Source organism: Cetorhinus maximus, chromosome 2 (assembly GCF_964194155.1).
Source record: "Cetorhinus maximus chromosome 2, sCetMax3.hap1.1, whole genome shotgun sequence".
NCBI classification, from domain to species: domain Eukaryota; kingdom Metazoa; phylum Chordata; class Chondrichthyes; order Lamniformes; family Cetorhinidae; genus Cetorhinus; species Cetorhinus maximus.
Window position 1 is genome coordinate 145071983 of NC_135880.1, and position 15792 is coordinate 145087774.

The following is a 15792-nucleotide window of genomic DNA, read 5'->3' on the forward strand; positions in this document are numbered from 1 at the left end:
AAATATTTGAAAAGTATCAATCCGCAAACCATATTTGTGAGAAGTACACTGGTTGGCCAGACAGCAAATGGGCGGGTCGCCGAATAGAATCGAAACGTCGTGGAAGGGTTCGGACGGGTTGGAGCCTGGGGTGGGAATTAAAAGAAAACTTTCGAGGTTTTCTTTGCTGAAGAAGCTTGTTTCGGATGTCTAGTAAGTGCAAACTTATTCGAGCAAGGTTACCGCTAGATTTGCATTTCCTCCCCTTCCAAATGAGCTAGTTTCTGTACATACCCACACACGTACACGTGTGAACAGGCAAGTGGCTGTTATTTTCAGATATACAACTAGCAGGTATTTCAGTTCATCAGGAGCACCACAAACTGGGAGATACCACTAACCCAATTGGTGGCAATCGCCAATCTAGATCTACAGGGCAAGGCTTTTCCCGCCCAAACACGCTTCGTGCTATCAGACAGGCAGCATTTTATCCAGCTTGATCGTCGCATTTTTGTCCTTGGCTTATATTTTGTTTCTTTACATTTTACTGCGTTCTTGTATAACGTGTGATCCTGAATCCGTAACTGCAAAAACTGGGAGTCTAGCTTCTCATAAGTCATATTTGTATGAGAATCCTTAATTTTTTGGATGGTGTGTCTTTTGTTGGCGTTGCTCACCAAAAAAGTTATTTAAACGTCGTCAACTACAAGATGTATGGCAAATCTCGACTGAAAATTGTGTACGGTTGCGTGCTAATTTTCCCACTCGCCGAATAGCACCAGGAAGCATTTAACCTAATCAAAATTCAACAGTTTAGAAAATTGGGCCAAGATTATACCTTGTAAGCGTATAGACTCAACACCGTGGGCAAAGTGAACAAATAAATGCACTTAAAAAAAAATCTACCCAGCATTTCCTGTTGTACAATCCCCCATAGACTTATCCTCCTGCTCAACTTTGCAAAGCTTTGCATCCCATATCACAGATACTGCAAATAAAAAACCTTTTTTCCTGGAATTGATAAGTGATGGAATATTGAATATAATTGCAGTACAAGTTCTGACAACCTCATGTCCTTAGGATCAATCTTTATATCCCGCTCTTTGTTAGAACTTTTTATATTTTACAGTTAAGACCAATGTAGGATTTCACAAAAAGCTATTGATCAAATTTTGGAATGTGATATGTTTGAAACAATCATGGAATTTATATTATGAACAGAATTTCACCCAGTCACTAAATCAGTGACCCTCCAAAGTCACGTGCTTGGGCTGTTTATCATGGTTCTAGCATGTTAGTTTTCTAGTTTAGCGTGTCATTAATTTTCTTTTGCATGAAGTAAGTGCGTAACGCATCTACTAAAAAAGCATTACAGTTGACTAGTTTACACACCAGAGTGGCCTCCAAGTGTTGGATATAATTAATGTGTACCACTGCAGTATTATACAGATACTGAAACAGTCAGGTGTCTGCATGCAGCAAGACCTGGGCAACATTCAGGCATGGGCTGATAGCCCATTGTGTGGCATGAATGTTATCTCCAACAAAAAAATAATCCGACCCCCCCGCCCTAACATTGAACAGCATTACCATCAACATCCTAGGGCTACCATTGGCCAGAAACTTAACTGGGCCAGCCATATAAATATTGGCTCGTCGAACAGGTCAGACGCTGGGAATTATGTGGCAGTAACTTACCTGACTCCTCAGAGCCTGTTCTGCATTTACAAGGCACAATCAAAAGTGTGATGGAATGCTCTCCACTTGCCTGGATGGGTGCAGCTCTGACAACACTCAAGGAGCTTGACAATATCCAAGGCAAAGCAGTGTACTTGATTGGCATTCCATCCTCTACCTTAAACATTCACTCCCAAACAGTAGCAGCAGTGTGCATCATCTACAAGATGCACTGCAGCAACTTGCCAAGGCTTCTTCAGTAGCACCTTCCGGACTCTGATCTCTATCACCTAGAAGGACAGCAGCAGCAGTTGCATGGGAACATCTCCAAATCATTCACCATCGTGTCTTGGAACAATATTGCCATTCATTTACTGTCAGTGAGTCAGAATCCTGGAACTCCCACTCTAACAGTACTGTGGGTGTACCTACACCACATGGACTGAAGTGGTTGAAGAAGGTGGCTCACCACTACTACCTTGAGGGAACTTAAGGTGGGCAATAAATGCTGACCTTGCCAGCGATGTGCACATTCTAAGAATAAATTTAAAGGGAGTGACAAAATTTAATTGGGATAGCTCTACAGAGAGCATTGATAAAACATCACATTTACACGCCTTATATGTAGGGACCTTTAGAAGGCTTTGTAGATGTGGTTAGATGAAGTAGGATGGGCGTAGGCGCTAGTGGTTTTGGTGCGTTTTTACTTGCAGGCTTGCAGAAGGGAGGCCCGTGACGACATCATCCTCAAGCGCAGGGACATCTTTCCCCTCATGCCGCAGTGCTGCTGGTGCCAGTATGGTGTCCAGTATTTTTGGGGTCTGGCAGTGTCCACCCTAGCTAGAAAATAAAGGGGAAGAAGTTTTGCTACGGATATACAAAGCCCTGGCCAAGGCGCATCTTTGTACAGTTCTGGGTCCTGCATCTTAGAAATGCAATGCTGGCCTTGAAAGCTTGTAGTGCAGATTTATTAAAATGTTACTAGGCTTTCCAACATTAAATTGAGGAAATATTCAGAATACAAAACTAGTTTGTTAGAATATAATAATTTAAAGGGTGACTTGAGGTTTGTCAGATTTTGATGGGGTAGAGAGAAACTTGTTCTGTTAGCAGGTGAGTCTAGGATGGCGATGTAATCTTGAAAATCAGAGGCCAGGCCATTCAGGAGAGAAATTGGAAAATGCTCCTTCGCACAAAGGTTGATAGAAGTGTGGAAATCTCCCCAGAAAATGCAGCAGATTCTAGCTCAAAGAGCAATTTTAGATCAGATTTTTTTTGCTTAGTAAGGGTATAAAATGATATGGAACCAAGGTTAGTTGGATGAATAAAGATACAGATCAGTCATGCCCTCACTGAATAGCAGAACAGGCTCCAGGGGCTCAACAGCCTATTCCAGAGATTTAAGCAAATAGTCTTAGACTGGCACTTCACTGCAAAACTGTGTTACACTGAGGTGCTGACTTTCAGGTGAGGCTCCATCTACCCATTCAAGTGAATGTGAAAGATCCCATGACACTATTTGAGAAAGGACAAGGGAGCCCATGTTTTTTAACCATCATTTAAACAAATTATCTGCTCATTATCTCATTGCTGTTTGTGGTACCTTAGTATGAACAAATTGGGTACTGCGTTTACCTACATTCCAATAGTGACTACATATTCAAAGTATTTCATGGTCTGTAAAGCACTTTGGGAAACCTGAGATGAAGTGAACTATTTTTAAAGACAAATTCCTTTGAACATTGCTTTGAATATTGGCTTTTTATTTCAGTGAAAAAGAAAGAAATGTCAGAAAAGCAAACTTGGCCAAAGAAACCATATTCTAAGAAATACATCCCTTATGAATTTGGTGAGAATCTTCCACAAGATAATGCTGTGGAGGTATATACAAGAAGCCGCCGTCCTACCAGACCGCCATCAAAGTGGTGGGTAGTGCAGAATGATGACAACTATTCGCAAAAGAGATTGAAGACAGATTATTTGACAGAACTGGATGATAGTTTAAGAGACCGGACGGCAAAGCCTTTAATATCACAAATGAAGGAAAAGGAGGGGGGTTTGAAAATAAGATCTTCACATGCACAAACAAAGCCCTTGAAGAGTGAAATGCTTAGTTCAGAGGAGCAAAATTTTGAAGAGAATGTTTTTGGAAATGATTCTTCTCCAAGTAGCCCACCACATACCCAGTCAAAACCTAAATGGCAGCAAGGGACAGCTAATCAACATGATAATTCAGGTAAGCCATCACATTACCAGTCAAAACCCATAGGCCAGCGGGGCATAGCTAATCAACAGGACGATGATTCTGATAGTGTATCAGTTAAGGAGCAACGTAGAAAACAGAAGTATTCTTCAGCGTCATCCATACCAAAAAAGCGATTGTTTTCTGAGGTTGAAGAAGAAAAGGGAAAACCCTTTGACATGCACCTGCCCAAAAAACAAAAATCTAGGCTGAAGCTGAAGGTTCACGATTTCAACATGCAAGATCAAAATAAAATGCAAGAGGAGGAGGAGGAATACAGTCCACTTTCAAGACCCGCATATGTTTGTACAACTTCAAGGCAAACTAAGGACTATATCTCTTTACCATCCAAGCCATCATTACAAAAGCCCTTTCGAGAATCTTTTGCATCTTCTGCTGCAACTTATGTTGACAGAAATAATGCACAAAGACCTGCAACTGTCAAGGTCTCTCCAGGAATTAAAAACCAGATTGTAACTAGTGCCAGAAAGTCCTTCACAAAATCTGCTAATGAACTTTGTGTAAATACCCAGGTATCTCCTGGTACTCCAAATCGGGCTGTAATGAGATCCAGAAATTATAAGACTATGAAGTACCGAGATGAAACTGTCCCCCCTCAGCACTGTGAACAGCCAACAGATATAAATGAGGAAGATGTTAAACCAGGACCCAGCACTTCTGTGCAAAGCAAGAGAACTTTAAAGCAAGGACTTCCCCACGATAATTTGTAAGTAGACAAACTTGTTCAGAGACTTGGGTATTGTAATAAATGTGCTTAAATTATAACCTTCAAACATTCGGCTTATGGGTTATATCTGGCAATTAACCAGCAATGGAAAAATATTTTGAGCTGGTGAATGATCTACAGTTAATCTACAGTGCTTTTATATGTGATAATTACATGTTACTGGTTTAAAGAAAAATTGTAGGAATTTATGATAGTTTAGGTTTTTTCCCCCCCTACTTTTTGGTTGGTTGGGTTGATTTGGTTGGTGGAGCCTGGTGCATGTGCCATGGGTAATGCCCCCAGCACGCTACTCCCAGCCTAGGTTACTGGGCCCTTAACAATGGGGTGGGCGCCATTGGTATGGGGAGGTGGTGCAACAACTGGGTGGAAGCTAAGGAAAGAGGATGGTATGGTGTGGGCAGGGTGAGGGGAAGAGTGGAGAGTGGGATAGGGCATGGGCAGTGGCATGGGAGGGACTTCTGGGTCGGATTGTGTTGGTGGGACGGCGTGGAGTTAAGAGAAGGTGGTGGCAGAGTGGAATAGGGGCAGGGAGCGAGCAGGGAGAATGACGGAGAGGGGGAAATGAAATGGGAGATTGGGAATGGGGATGGCATAGAAAGAAAGGGTGGGATGTGGATTTAAAGAAGAACAGGTATCACCTGTTTAAAGTTCATTCTAATAGCATTTTTTTGTTTTAGCATGGCCTGTGAACAATGGAATTTAACTGAATAGCGCTGCCTGCATTTTTGTTTAACTGTGGCTACTGTACGTGTGCCAAGAACCGTGTTGTAATTGTGCATGCTTAGCTTTTTGCTTTAAACACACTGCTGTTTTACTCGCTGCCCTGCTTGCTGCTTCCATCTGACCCCTTGCTGCTTCCCGTTCACGGGCCTCTGCTGAACCCTTGAGCTGGGGGGATCAGGAGGGGCAGTGACTGGGAGGGAGTAGGAGACGGAAGTGGCGACAGTGGTAGCGAGTGGGAGGGAGTGAGCTAGATGGTGATGGGTGGAGAGTGGGAGGGAGTGAGAGGGGTGGTGAGCAGAACATAAGTAGAAAGAATAAAAATTCAGATGCAGACACGATGGGCTGAATGAACTCTCCCTATAACCTTTCTATGGTTCTAAAGTTTGTAAGAGTTGTCAATAGGATTTTTGAGCTAGTTAGGTTCAAGGCAGCCTATAGGTTTTTAACTTAAAAATTATAGGTCAGGAATGTAACCCACTCTTATTACATGCTTTCTTATGGAAAAGTGATATTCATTTAGCATGTTTTGGTTTGGCGTGCCAATATTTTGGAACTTGGGATAGCTCTACCATTGCAATAAAAATACTAATGTCACTGCAAATGTTTTCTGGGTCTCTGCTAGTTAGTAATGCTTACATCTGCAGAGAGCAGTATGTATATTTGTTTTATTTTGTGGGAGGTGGGTGTCTTATGCATCAGCTGGTGGTGTTTTCAGTAAATAATTCATATACTATACATCACTTTCATGTAGGCTGATAGAGTTTTAAGATAGGCACACAGGTGGAATTGAGAACAATGCATTTATTAACATTTCAATATAAAAACATTGGTAGCCTCTGCATAATTTCCAATTCAAGTGTTTCAGCAGTAATAAGTTCCAGGTTGCTTTTTATTTTCAGGCCCGTTTTTAATCGCAGTGGGCCAGGACCATGTGCAAATTATGAAGAAGAGTCTTCTGACGCAAATGGCAGTGGATACTTGGATCATAGAGAAACAATGGGTATGAGTAAATATATGCTGCTGAAAATATGTTTTAGTTTAAACACGAGAACAACCTAAAAATATTCTTCCAAAGAAATTCATGTCATTGTTATAATTTTGGTTAAATGATATTGTCTCTTCTAGCCCCCTGCTATCTTGTCCAAAAGCTAATTTTCTGTATGTTGGTAGATTGTTCAATCTTTTTTGGGTGGCTAGGTGAAGAGGGATAGGAGCATCCTAGCTAAAACCTGACTGTGTCCGCATCTGATATTCACTCTACTGCCTTCTCCAGCAGGGATCACTAAATAACTATCACGAGTGGAAATTGCATCTAATTTCTTTTTCCTTGCTGGCTGGAGAAGTAGACGTTGTTGTAATGATACCCACTACCACCTGAACAGATAAATAGCTCTAAACTATGAATCAAACATGGGACCCACCATTCTGTAAAGCTCAACTCCATTTTATCCTTTTAGCTACTTATTGCTGAAGTTTCCTTTTTCCTTAGCTGTCAATGGCAAGTTTCTTGGCTAATATGCATTGCACCTCCACGTTGTCTTCTGCTGCCTATGTCACGCTGGATGTGGTTCTGCTGAGCTCTTCCACTTTTGATCAGTGGCAGCTTCCAGTTTTAAAGTTTTTTCCGAGTAATTGATGGAATCAAAATGTTTATATTGTCTTCCAAAACTTACATGACTCTCAGAAGTATGATCTTCACAAGAAGGTCTGTAATAGTTCCTTCATGGAAAAGTTAGGTCTCAGATTCCTTCTCTAAGCTTATGTCCAGGGCGGACAGGAAGTGTACTTGTAGCCAACAGGTCCAGTGCGCCTATCAAAATAAAATGGGTTTGCTGGGTGTATTTGGACTATTATACCATGATCCAAATAGCCTAGGCAAGTTGAACAACGGGAAGGGAGGAAGAAATTCCCTCTTGTCCATCATTGACTTAGTTGTTCTGGAGGGAACTCCAATAGGGAACTAGCCTTAGTAGGGCCCTGTCTAATTGCATTGATTTGTAATTAGGAGTTGAATTATTTTCAATGAATGAGGAAGACCATGTCTGCGTTTCCATTTACACTCTTCTTTCTTTCTTCCAGACTTTGGTGATGGCAATGAGGATGACAGTTATACAAAAGACAGTGCCAGTGAGGAAAATGGTTAGTTCAGCACAGGCCTAAAGTTTGTACACCGTTTAAAAAAAAATGCTTTGAGTTACTGGTGATGCTATGATCACTTTGACTTAATTGACAACCTTCTTGCCTCAGCGTCAGATGGCTGTGGGTTCAAGCCCGTTCCAGGACTTGACCATGTAATCTAGACAGATGCAAATGCAAAACTGAGAAAATGCTGCATTGCTTAAAGTATTTAATTTTTTGATGAGTCCGTTTACTTGTTTTCGATCATTGAGGTAAATTTTGGAAGATCACATGCTACCATTCAAAAGGGAGCAGCGACTTGTCTGGTTTTCTGGTAAATACCCTTCCATTACCACTGCAAAAACAGATTAATTGGTCATTTATCACCTTGCGGTTTGTGGAATCTTACCGTCTGTGACTTGGTAGCTGTATTTTGCTACTCAAGAATCACTGCATTTCAAAGTAAATTATTTTCTATCTGAGAAACACTAGTCACTCTAGCCTGTCTGGTCATTGAGAGATCATAGCTGATCTCTGATATAGCTCTTTCATGCCCATCTTTGCTCCACATCCCTTATATCTTTGGTAAGCACAAGTCAATCGATTTCAGCATCAAAACTAACAAATGATCTAGCACAGTGCTTCCCCAATTGTGGGTTGCGACGCCCAATTGTGTCCTGAGATGAGATTTTGAGGTCGCGAACTCCGTGGCTGCTATGAAACTCCGACTGATTTCTGATAGCTGTGTGGCCCCTTTAAATCCTCGTTGCCCCCCCTGCCGCCACCACCATTCAACAACTCTGGTACTCCCCAAACTTTTTTAGCCCTGGGTCACACAATGTCTGAGGCATTAAAATGGGGTCACATTGACAAAAAATTTGTGAAGCACTGATCTGGTATCAGTTGTTTGAGGAAGAGAGTTCTAAGCTTCAACCACTCTTTATGTGTCGAAGGGGGGGAAGTGGTAGTGTAATGGTAGTGTCACTGGACTAGTAATCCAGAGACCTAGGGTAAGGCTCTGGGGACCTTGGTTCGAATCCCACCACGGCAAACTGAGTTTGAATTCAATAAAAATCTGGAATTAAAAGTCTAATGATGACCATGAAACCATTGTTAATTGTCGTTAAAACCCATCTGGTTCCTAGGGAAGGAAATCTGCCATCCTTACCTGGTCTGGTCTACGTGTGACTCCTGATCCACAGCAATGTGTTTGACTCTTTAATGCCCTCAGAAATGGCCTAGCAAGCCACTCCATTGTATTATATTGCTAGAAAGTCAGTAAAAAGGAATGGAACCAGACAGACCACTGGGCATTGACCTATGCAGCGGAAACAACAACAGCAAACTCAGGCCTGTAGACTTTGCAAAGTCCTCCTTGCTAACATCTGGGGTGCCAAAATTGGGAGAGCTGTCTCAGACTAGTCAAGCCAACAGCCTGACATAATCATACCCTCAGAATCATACTTTACAGACTATGTCCCAGACACTACCCATCGCTATCCTTGGGAATGTCCTGTTCCACTGGCAGGACAGACCCAGCAGAGGTGACGGCACAGTGTTATAAAATCGGGAGAGAGTCGCCCTGGGAGCCCTTAACATTGAGTCGGGACTACATGACATCCCATGACATCAGGCCAGACATGGGTAAGGAAACCTCCTGCTGATTACCACGTACCCCACTCTAGCATTACCACCAAGCCAGGGGATCAACCCCGATTCAGTGAAGAATGCAGGAGGACATGACAGGAGCAGCACCAGGCATACCTAAAAATTAGGTATTAAGCTGGTGAAGCTAGAACATAGCAAGCGATAAACACTTGAGCGATCCCACAACCAACGGATCAGATCTCAGCTCTGCCATATCCAGTCATGAATGGTGGCAGACAACTAAGCAACTCACAAGAAGAGGAGGCTGCACAAATATTCCCATCCTCGATGACGAGGGAGTCAAGCGCATCAGTGCAAAAGATAAGGCTGAAGCATTTGCAACAATCTTCAGTCAGAAGTGCCAAGTGGATGATTCATCTCAGCCTCCTCCCAAGGTCCCCAGCATCACTGATCTTCAGCCAATTTGATTCACTCCAAGTGCGTATCAAGAAATGGCTGAAGGCACTGGATACTGCAAAGGCTATGGGCCCTGACAATAATCTGGAAATACTACTGAAGACCTGTGCTCAGAATTTGCTGCGCCCCTAGCCAAGCTTTTCCAGTACAACTGCAACAGTGGCATCTATCCAGCAATATGGAAAATTGCCCAGGTATGTCCTGTGCGCAAAAAGCAGGACAGATCCAACCCAGCCAGTTACCGCCCCATCATTCTACACTCGATCGTCAGCAAGTAATGGAAGGGGTCATCAACAGTGCTATCAAGTGTCACTTGCTTAGCAATAACCTGCTCAGCGACACTCAGTTTGGATTCCGCCAGGGCCACTCTGCTCCTGACCTCATTACAGCCTCGGTTCAAACATGGACAAAAGAGCTGAGCTCCAGAGGTGAGGTGAGAGTGACTGCCCTTGACATCAAGGCAGCATTTGACCGAGTGTGGTATCGAGCCCTAGCAAAACTGCAGTCAATGGGAATCGGGGGTGGGGGGGAACTCTCTGCTGGTTAGAGTCATACCTAGCACAAAGAAGGATGGTTGTGGTTGTTGGAGGTCAATCCTCTCAATTCCAGGCCATCACTGCAGGAGTTCGTCAGGATAGCATCCTAAGCCCAACCATCCTCAACTGATTGATCAATGACCTTCCCTCCATCATAAGGACAGAACTGAGGACATTTGTTTATGATTGTGCATTGTTGAGCACCATTCGCAACTCATCAGGTACTGAAGCAGTCCATCTCCAAATGCAGCAAGACCTGGACAATATGAAATGACAAGTAACATTGGTGCCACACAAGTGCCAGGCAATGACTCTCTCCAACAAGAGACAATCTAACCATCGCCCCTTGACGTTCAATGACATTACCATCACTGAATCCACCACTATCAACATCCTGTGTGTGTTACCATTGACCAGAAATTAAACTGGACTAGCCATATAAATACTGTGGCTACAGGAGGAGGTCAGAGGCTAGGAATCCTATGTCGAGTAACTCACCTCTTGATCCCCCAAAGCCTGCCCACCATCTACAAGGCACAAGTCAGGAGTGTGATGGAATACTTTCCACTTGCCTAGATGAGTGCAGCTCCAATAATGCTCAAGAAGCTTGACACCGTCCAGGACAAAGCAGCCCGTTTGATTGGCATCCCATCCACAAACGTTGACTCCCTCCACCACCGACTCTCAGTGCACTACAGGAACTCACCAAGGTTCCTTAGACCTTCCAAACCTATGACTGCTACCAACTAGAAGGACCAGGGCAGCAGATAGATGGGAACACCACCACCTGGAAGTTCCCCTCCAAACCACTCACCATCCTGACTTGGAAATATATCACCATTCCTTCGTTGTCGCTGGGTGAAAATCCTGGAACTCCCCTAACAGCACCGTAGGTGTATCTATACCACACAGACTGCAGTGGTTCAAGAAGGCAGCTCGCCACCACCTTCTCGAGTGCAATTAGGGATGAGCAATAAATGCTGACCTAGCCAGTGGTGCCCACATTCCAGCAATAAATTAAAAAAGTGTTTCCCAACTTCACTCCTGAAAGGCGCTGTCCCTTAGTCCTCGACTCCCTAGCCAGTTGCTCTCAAACATGTCCATTCCCCTTAATGTCTTGAAAACTTCAATCAAATTGCCCCATAACCATCTAAATTCCAGTGAATACAGCCTAGTTTGTTGAATCATTTTTCATAACTTAATTTTTGCAGTCCACGTATAATTCAATTAAAATTACTCTGCATTCCCTTCAAGGCTAATATATCCGCTCTCAGGCATAGTGGCTTCTGCCCTCTTATATCCTCATCTTCGTGATATAAATACAGCATTCCTTTGCACTTTTTGATTATTTCCTGTGCCTGTCCATGACATTTTAGTGATCAGTGTGCTTAAGCCCCTTTGGACCTCTGTTGTTTATGATTTTTCACCATTTAGAAAGTACCCTGATCTATTCTTTTAGCTTTTAGTCTCATTAATTTCTGCAGTACTATATTTTTACTAATATTAATTACTTTATATCTCTACATTGTCACCCACCTTTGGCCATCTCCTCGGATCTTCTAGCTTCTTGCAAGCCCACTTTACTTTGAGTCTGTTTCCTGCAACTTTCTCTCTTTAATTAGAGCCTTTCCCTCTGCTCCTTGCTTTCACCACCACTGAACAGGACCTGTTCCCATTCTTGTTCTTGTTCCTTGACTTAACTGTCTTCCTGAGACTTTCTTTTGTCCCCACTTCCTGGTTTCTGTGACTTCTTTCTGTTCTTTTGGGAAATCTGTTCTCTGCAGCTCCCTCTCCTGTCCAGCTTCTTCACCCTGTGAATCCACAGACCAACTGAACTCAAACTGTTTCTCTGTGCCTTTGTAGGTCTCCTGTTGCTAGGCAACAGCACAGTTTTCCCTACTTTGTTTCAACTCCCCCCCCCCCCCCCCCCCCCCCCCCCCCCCGCCCCGCCCCCCCAAACAGTTCCCTGCTTCAAAGGTCATAAAATCTCATCAAAATGCAGGTTATACAAACAAAACTTCAGACTTGCTGACTGAATGAAACTAGACCCTGGTTTCACCCTTTTAACCCACAAATAAAACAAATTAAACTTAAGCTTAAACCAAAGCTCATGCCTAACACCCACCAACACAAATATAGCTTACTTAAAAATAACTCTAGTTTGTCTAACTAACTAACTGTTCTTCATCTAGAACCCTGACCACGATCCCGTCATGAATCAGCTCATCCTTTAAGGTTCCCTAATCGCGGTTCCCTGCCAGCCTATAGATCTCGTTGATGAAAAAATCTGTGTTTCGCCTGGTCCTTGCTTTCATTTATTAATTTAGCCGTCTCTTATTAATAAATTTTGACAGACAGTATAATAAGAGTCGAAAGCTTTCAGGACTTCACAAGAAGTTGAAGTCTCATCAACCCCCTGCCTTGCTATCATGTCATCAGACCCTACTGCATAAAGTAATGTACTGACTGGTCCTTGATCTTTTTTGTGTAATTCTGTACCATTTGAGCCCTTTTCCCCAGTTGTCCCAATTTTTAGGCCTGTTGTGAACCTTCTGCACTCTGAAATGGTTCTGGAAGTGATAGTGTGGATCCATGCTTCTGCTGAGCCCTGGATTTGTTTCTGCTTCTGTGCTGCTGATTTCTATTTTGGGCCTGTGCTCATTGCTGTCCGATCTCCAGGTCTGTGTCTAAGCTTGTTTCTGTTGCTCCTGCGATGTTCCGATGTTTTGCTGAGTTGTATTTTTTTTCCTTTGTCGTTCCTTCAAGGATCTCTGTTCTTGTCAGCCCTGCATCTTCTGTGTAAGGTTTGCTGTGTCATTTATCGCTGTTTTGTTGTGTGGTCAGGACCTTGGGAGGGGCGGGGGAGACCTGGGGACTGTGTGTTATCCCAAAATATGCTGCTCAAGCCTATGATTTTGCAAAACCACTACTCTTTCTTTACGTTAAGTATTTACACACATGGACCTCTACAGGAGATTAGAACTACTTCCAGACCTCTCTCACTTCTCCATCATGTGATCTGATATCATTATTACATCAGCATCATGTGCGCTTCTGATAGCCCTTCACTCCACATTAAGTTAACAGGTAATTTTGGCAGTTGATTTTCTCTTGTTTCAGGTGTTTAAAATTTTTTTCATGGGTTGACCACCAGTGCAATTAATGGAAGTATTTATCATGCAACACATTACCATGTGTTGTAAATCAGAACCATGGTATCTTTTACATCCACCTGAGAAGGGGAAAGGGCCACATTCGAAATACGCTATCTCCACAAGAATACTTGGGTAGAATGTTATCCTTGATTTTTATGCTCAAGACCTGGTGTAGGACTTGAACCTAGAAACTTCTGACTCAGGGAAGAGTGCCATTAAGTGAGCCATAGCTGACTAATTTTTGCCCCCATGCTGTCTTAATTCGTAAAACTGAAGGCTGGAGTACAGTTATGTTGTTCATCTGCGCTATATGTACTACGGTAGTGAGGCAGATCAAAGCCCTTGTTTCTTATCTGATTTGTTGCCTTTATTCACTTCTTTCAAAACTAAAATTCGTTGTAGATAGCAATAAGCGTTGGGAGCCATGTAACTTGAAACCCATGGTGTGGGCAGACCATGAACTGAAGCAGTCCATGTCCAAATGCAGCAAGACCTGGACTATATTCAGGCTTGGGTTGACAAGTGGTAAGTAACATTTGTGCCACCCAAGTGCCAGGTAATGACCATCTCCAACAAGAGAGAACCTAACCATTGCCCTTCGACATTCAATGGCATTACCATCGCTGAATCCTCCACTGTCAACATCCTGGATGCTACCATTGACTAGAAACTAAACTGGACTAGCCATATAAATACTGTGGCTGCAAGACCTGGTCAGAGGTTAGGAATCCTGTGGCATGTAACTCACCTCCTGATTCCCCTGTCCACCACCTACAAGGCACAAGTCAGGAGTGTGATGGAATACTCCCCATTTGCCTGGATGAGTGCAGCGCCCACAACACACAAGAAGCTTGACACTGTCCAGGACAAAGCAGCCCGCTTGATTGGCACCACATCCACAAACATTCACTCCCTCGACCACCGACACACAGTAGCAGCAGTGCGTTCTATCTACAAGATGCACTGCAGGAATTCACCAAGGCTCCTGAGATAGCACCTTCCAAACCTACGACCACTACCATTTAGAAGGACAGCAGATAGATGGAAACACCACCGCCTGGAAGTTCCCCTCCAAGTCACTCACTAACCTGACTTGAAAATACATCGCCATTCCTTCACTGTCTCTGGCTCAAAATCCTGAAACTCCCTTCCTCACAGCACTGTGGGAGTACCTACACCACATGGACTGCAGCAGTTCAAGAAGGCAGGTCACCACCACCTTCTCAAGGGCAACCAGGGATGGGCAATAGCTGCTGGCCCAGTCAGTGAAGCCCACATCCCGTGAATGAATTTTTAAAAAAAGGCAGAGCAGTTGGGTTGGGGGGAAAAAAACTGAAGTTTATGAAAAACTACTTGTGGGATAAGTCCAGTTCATTTCACTACATTGAACTGGATATATAGCAATTAATCTGCACTGATGACCAAGCTTCAAACCTTACAATTGACATTAATTGATGTTCTGTTTGATTTCATGCACTGCTTGATAGTATGATGTCCTGAAAAACTTCAGTTCCAGAAACTTAAAACTCTATCCGCGGAGTTCAAAATTTCAAATCAAATGGAACATAATTTAGGTGGCTATTTGACCTTCTAACTTTCATTTGCAAATAGACTGTTATCGAGATTGGGATGAGGGATTTACCGGGGTATTTTTTCTTTTGAGTTTGCCATAATACAAGAGCTATGCAGGTACATCTTGACCAAATGCAGGCTATCTGCAATACTGTTCTGGTGTGACTCTGTTCCTTTTGACTTGTCAGCAGCAGTTCGTTTTGGTGTGTTTTGCATGTCTGGAGAACTGTTCTTTTTTAAATGTTTTACTTAATTTGTTGAAGTTCGTTTTTATTTAAACTCTTTCATCTTTTAAAAGTTTTATTGAATGTTACAATTTTCAATGTTTTAACTTTCAGTGCAATTATTATCACATTGTTTTGAGAGGAAGTTTATTTACTCCCATAGCCCATGATGAATTAATGTAATTGGAAATGACTTATAGCCACAAAGATATCGAAAAATATATCAAACGTGCTTTCTTATCAGTGTTATTTGCCTGAAATCAGCCACTTTAGCCTGCATTGGGTTTACGCCATCTTTTGCACTAGTTTAAAAATGGTGCTAGAAGTCATCTCCACTCTCAGAAATGGCCACATGGACCAAATTAATGACCATTGTGAGTTTCCACTAATTGTGTTCGTTACAGGCCTTAAAACAAATCTTTTAACTGGGTTTTTGGAAGCTATGATAGTTGACCTTGTCATGGGAAAATAATAATTTTATAATATTTTTCTGGTTTATTGTAAAGTAGATTTATAGGAGTAAGTAGTTGGGTCTGTCTGTGACTCAGTTACATTTGAACTCAATAGACTGGAAGCTTTGACTCATCAAAAGAAGCTAGGTGCTTGACATGCTAATGAGCAAACATGGATGCTGGCTTAGCATGTAAAGTGTGGAGGGAATTTGCATTTATTAGAAAGATGAAGAGAAATTTGGATTTGAAAGGGATCTCAGTCTGCTTTACAACTAACCAGATAAGCAAGGCGAAGGAATGTG

At 42.7% G+C, this 15792-nt stretch overlaps 1 protein-coding gene across 3 annotated transcripts in view; it reads left to right on the forward strand.

Moving 5' to 3' along the window:
- Positions 1 to 15792, forward strand: part of LOC144698597 (uncharacterized) — a 147771-nt gene that overhangs the window by 115130 nt on the left and 16849 nt on the right. For all 3 annotated transcript variants that reach the window (XM_078570501.1, XM_078570502.1, XM_078570503.1), the window contains 3 exons: positions 3428 to 4625; positions 6269 to 6369; positions 7449 to 7508. In XM_078570501.1, the coding sequence (XP_078426627.1) occupies positions 3428 to 4625; positions 6269 to 6369; positions 7449 to 7508 (1359 nt within the window). The remainder of the gene's footprint in view (positions 1 to 3427; positions 4626 to 6268; positions 6370 to 7448; positions 7509 to 15792) is intronic.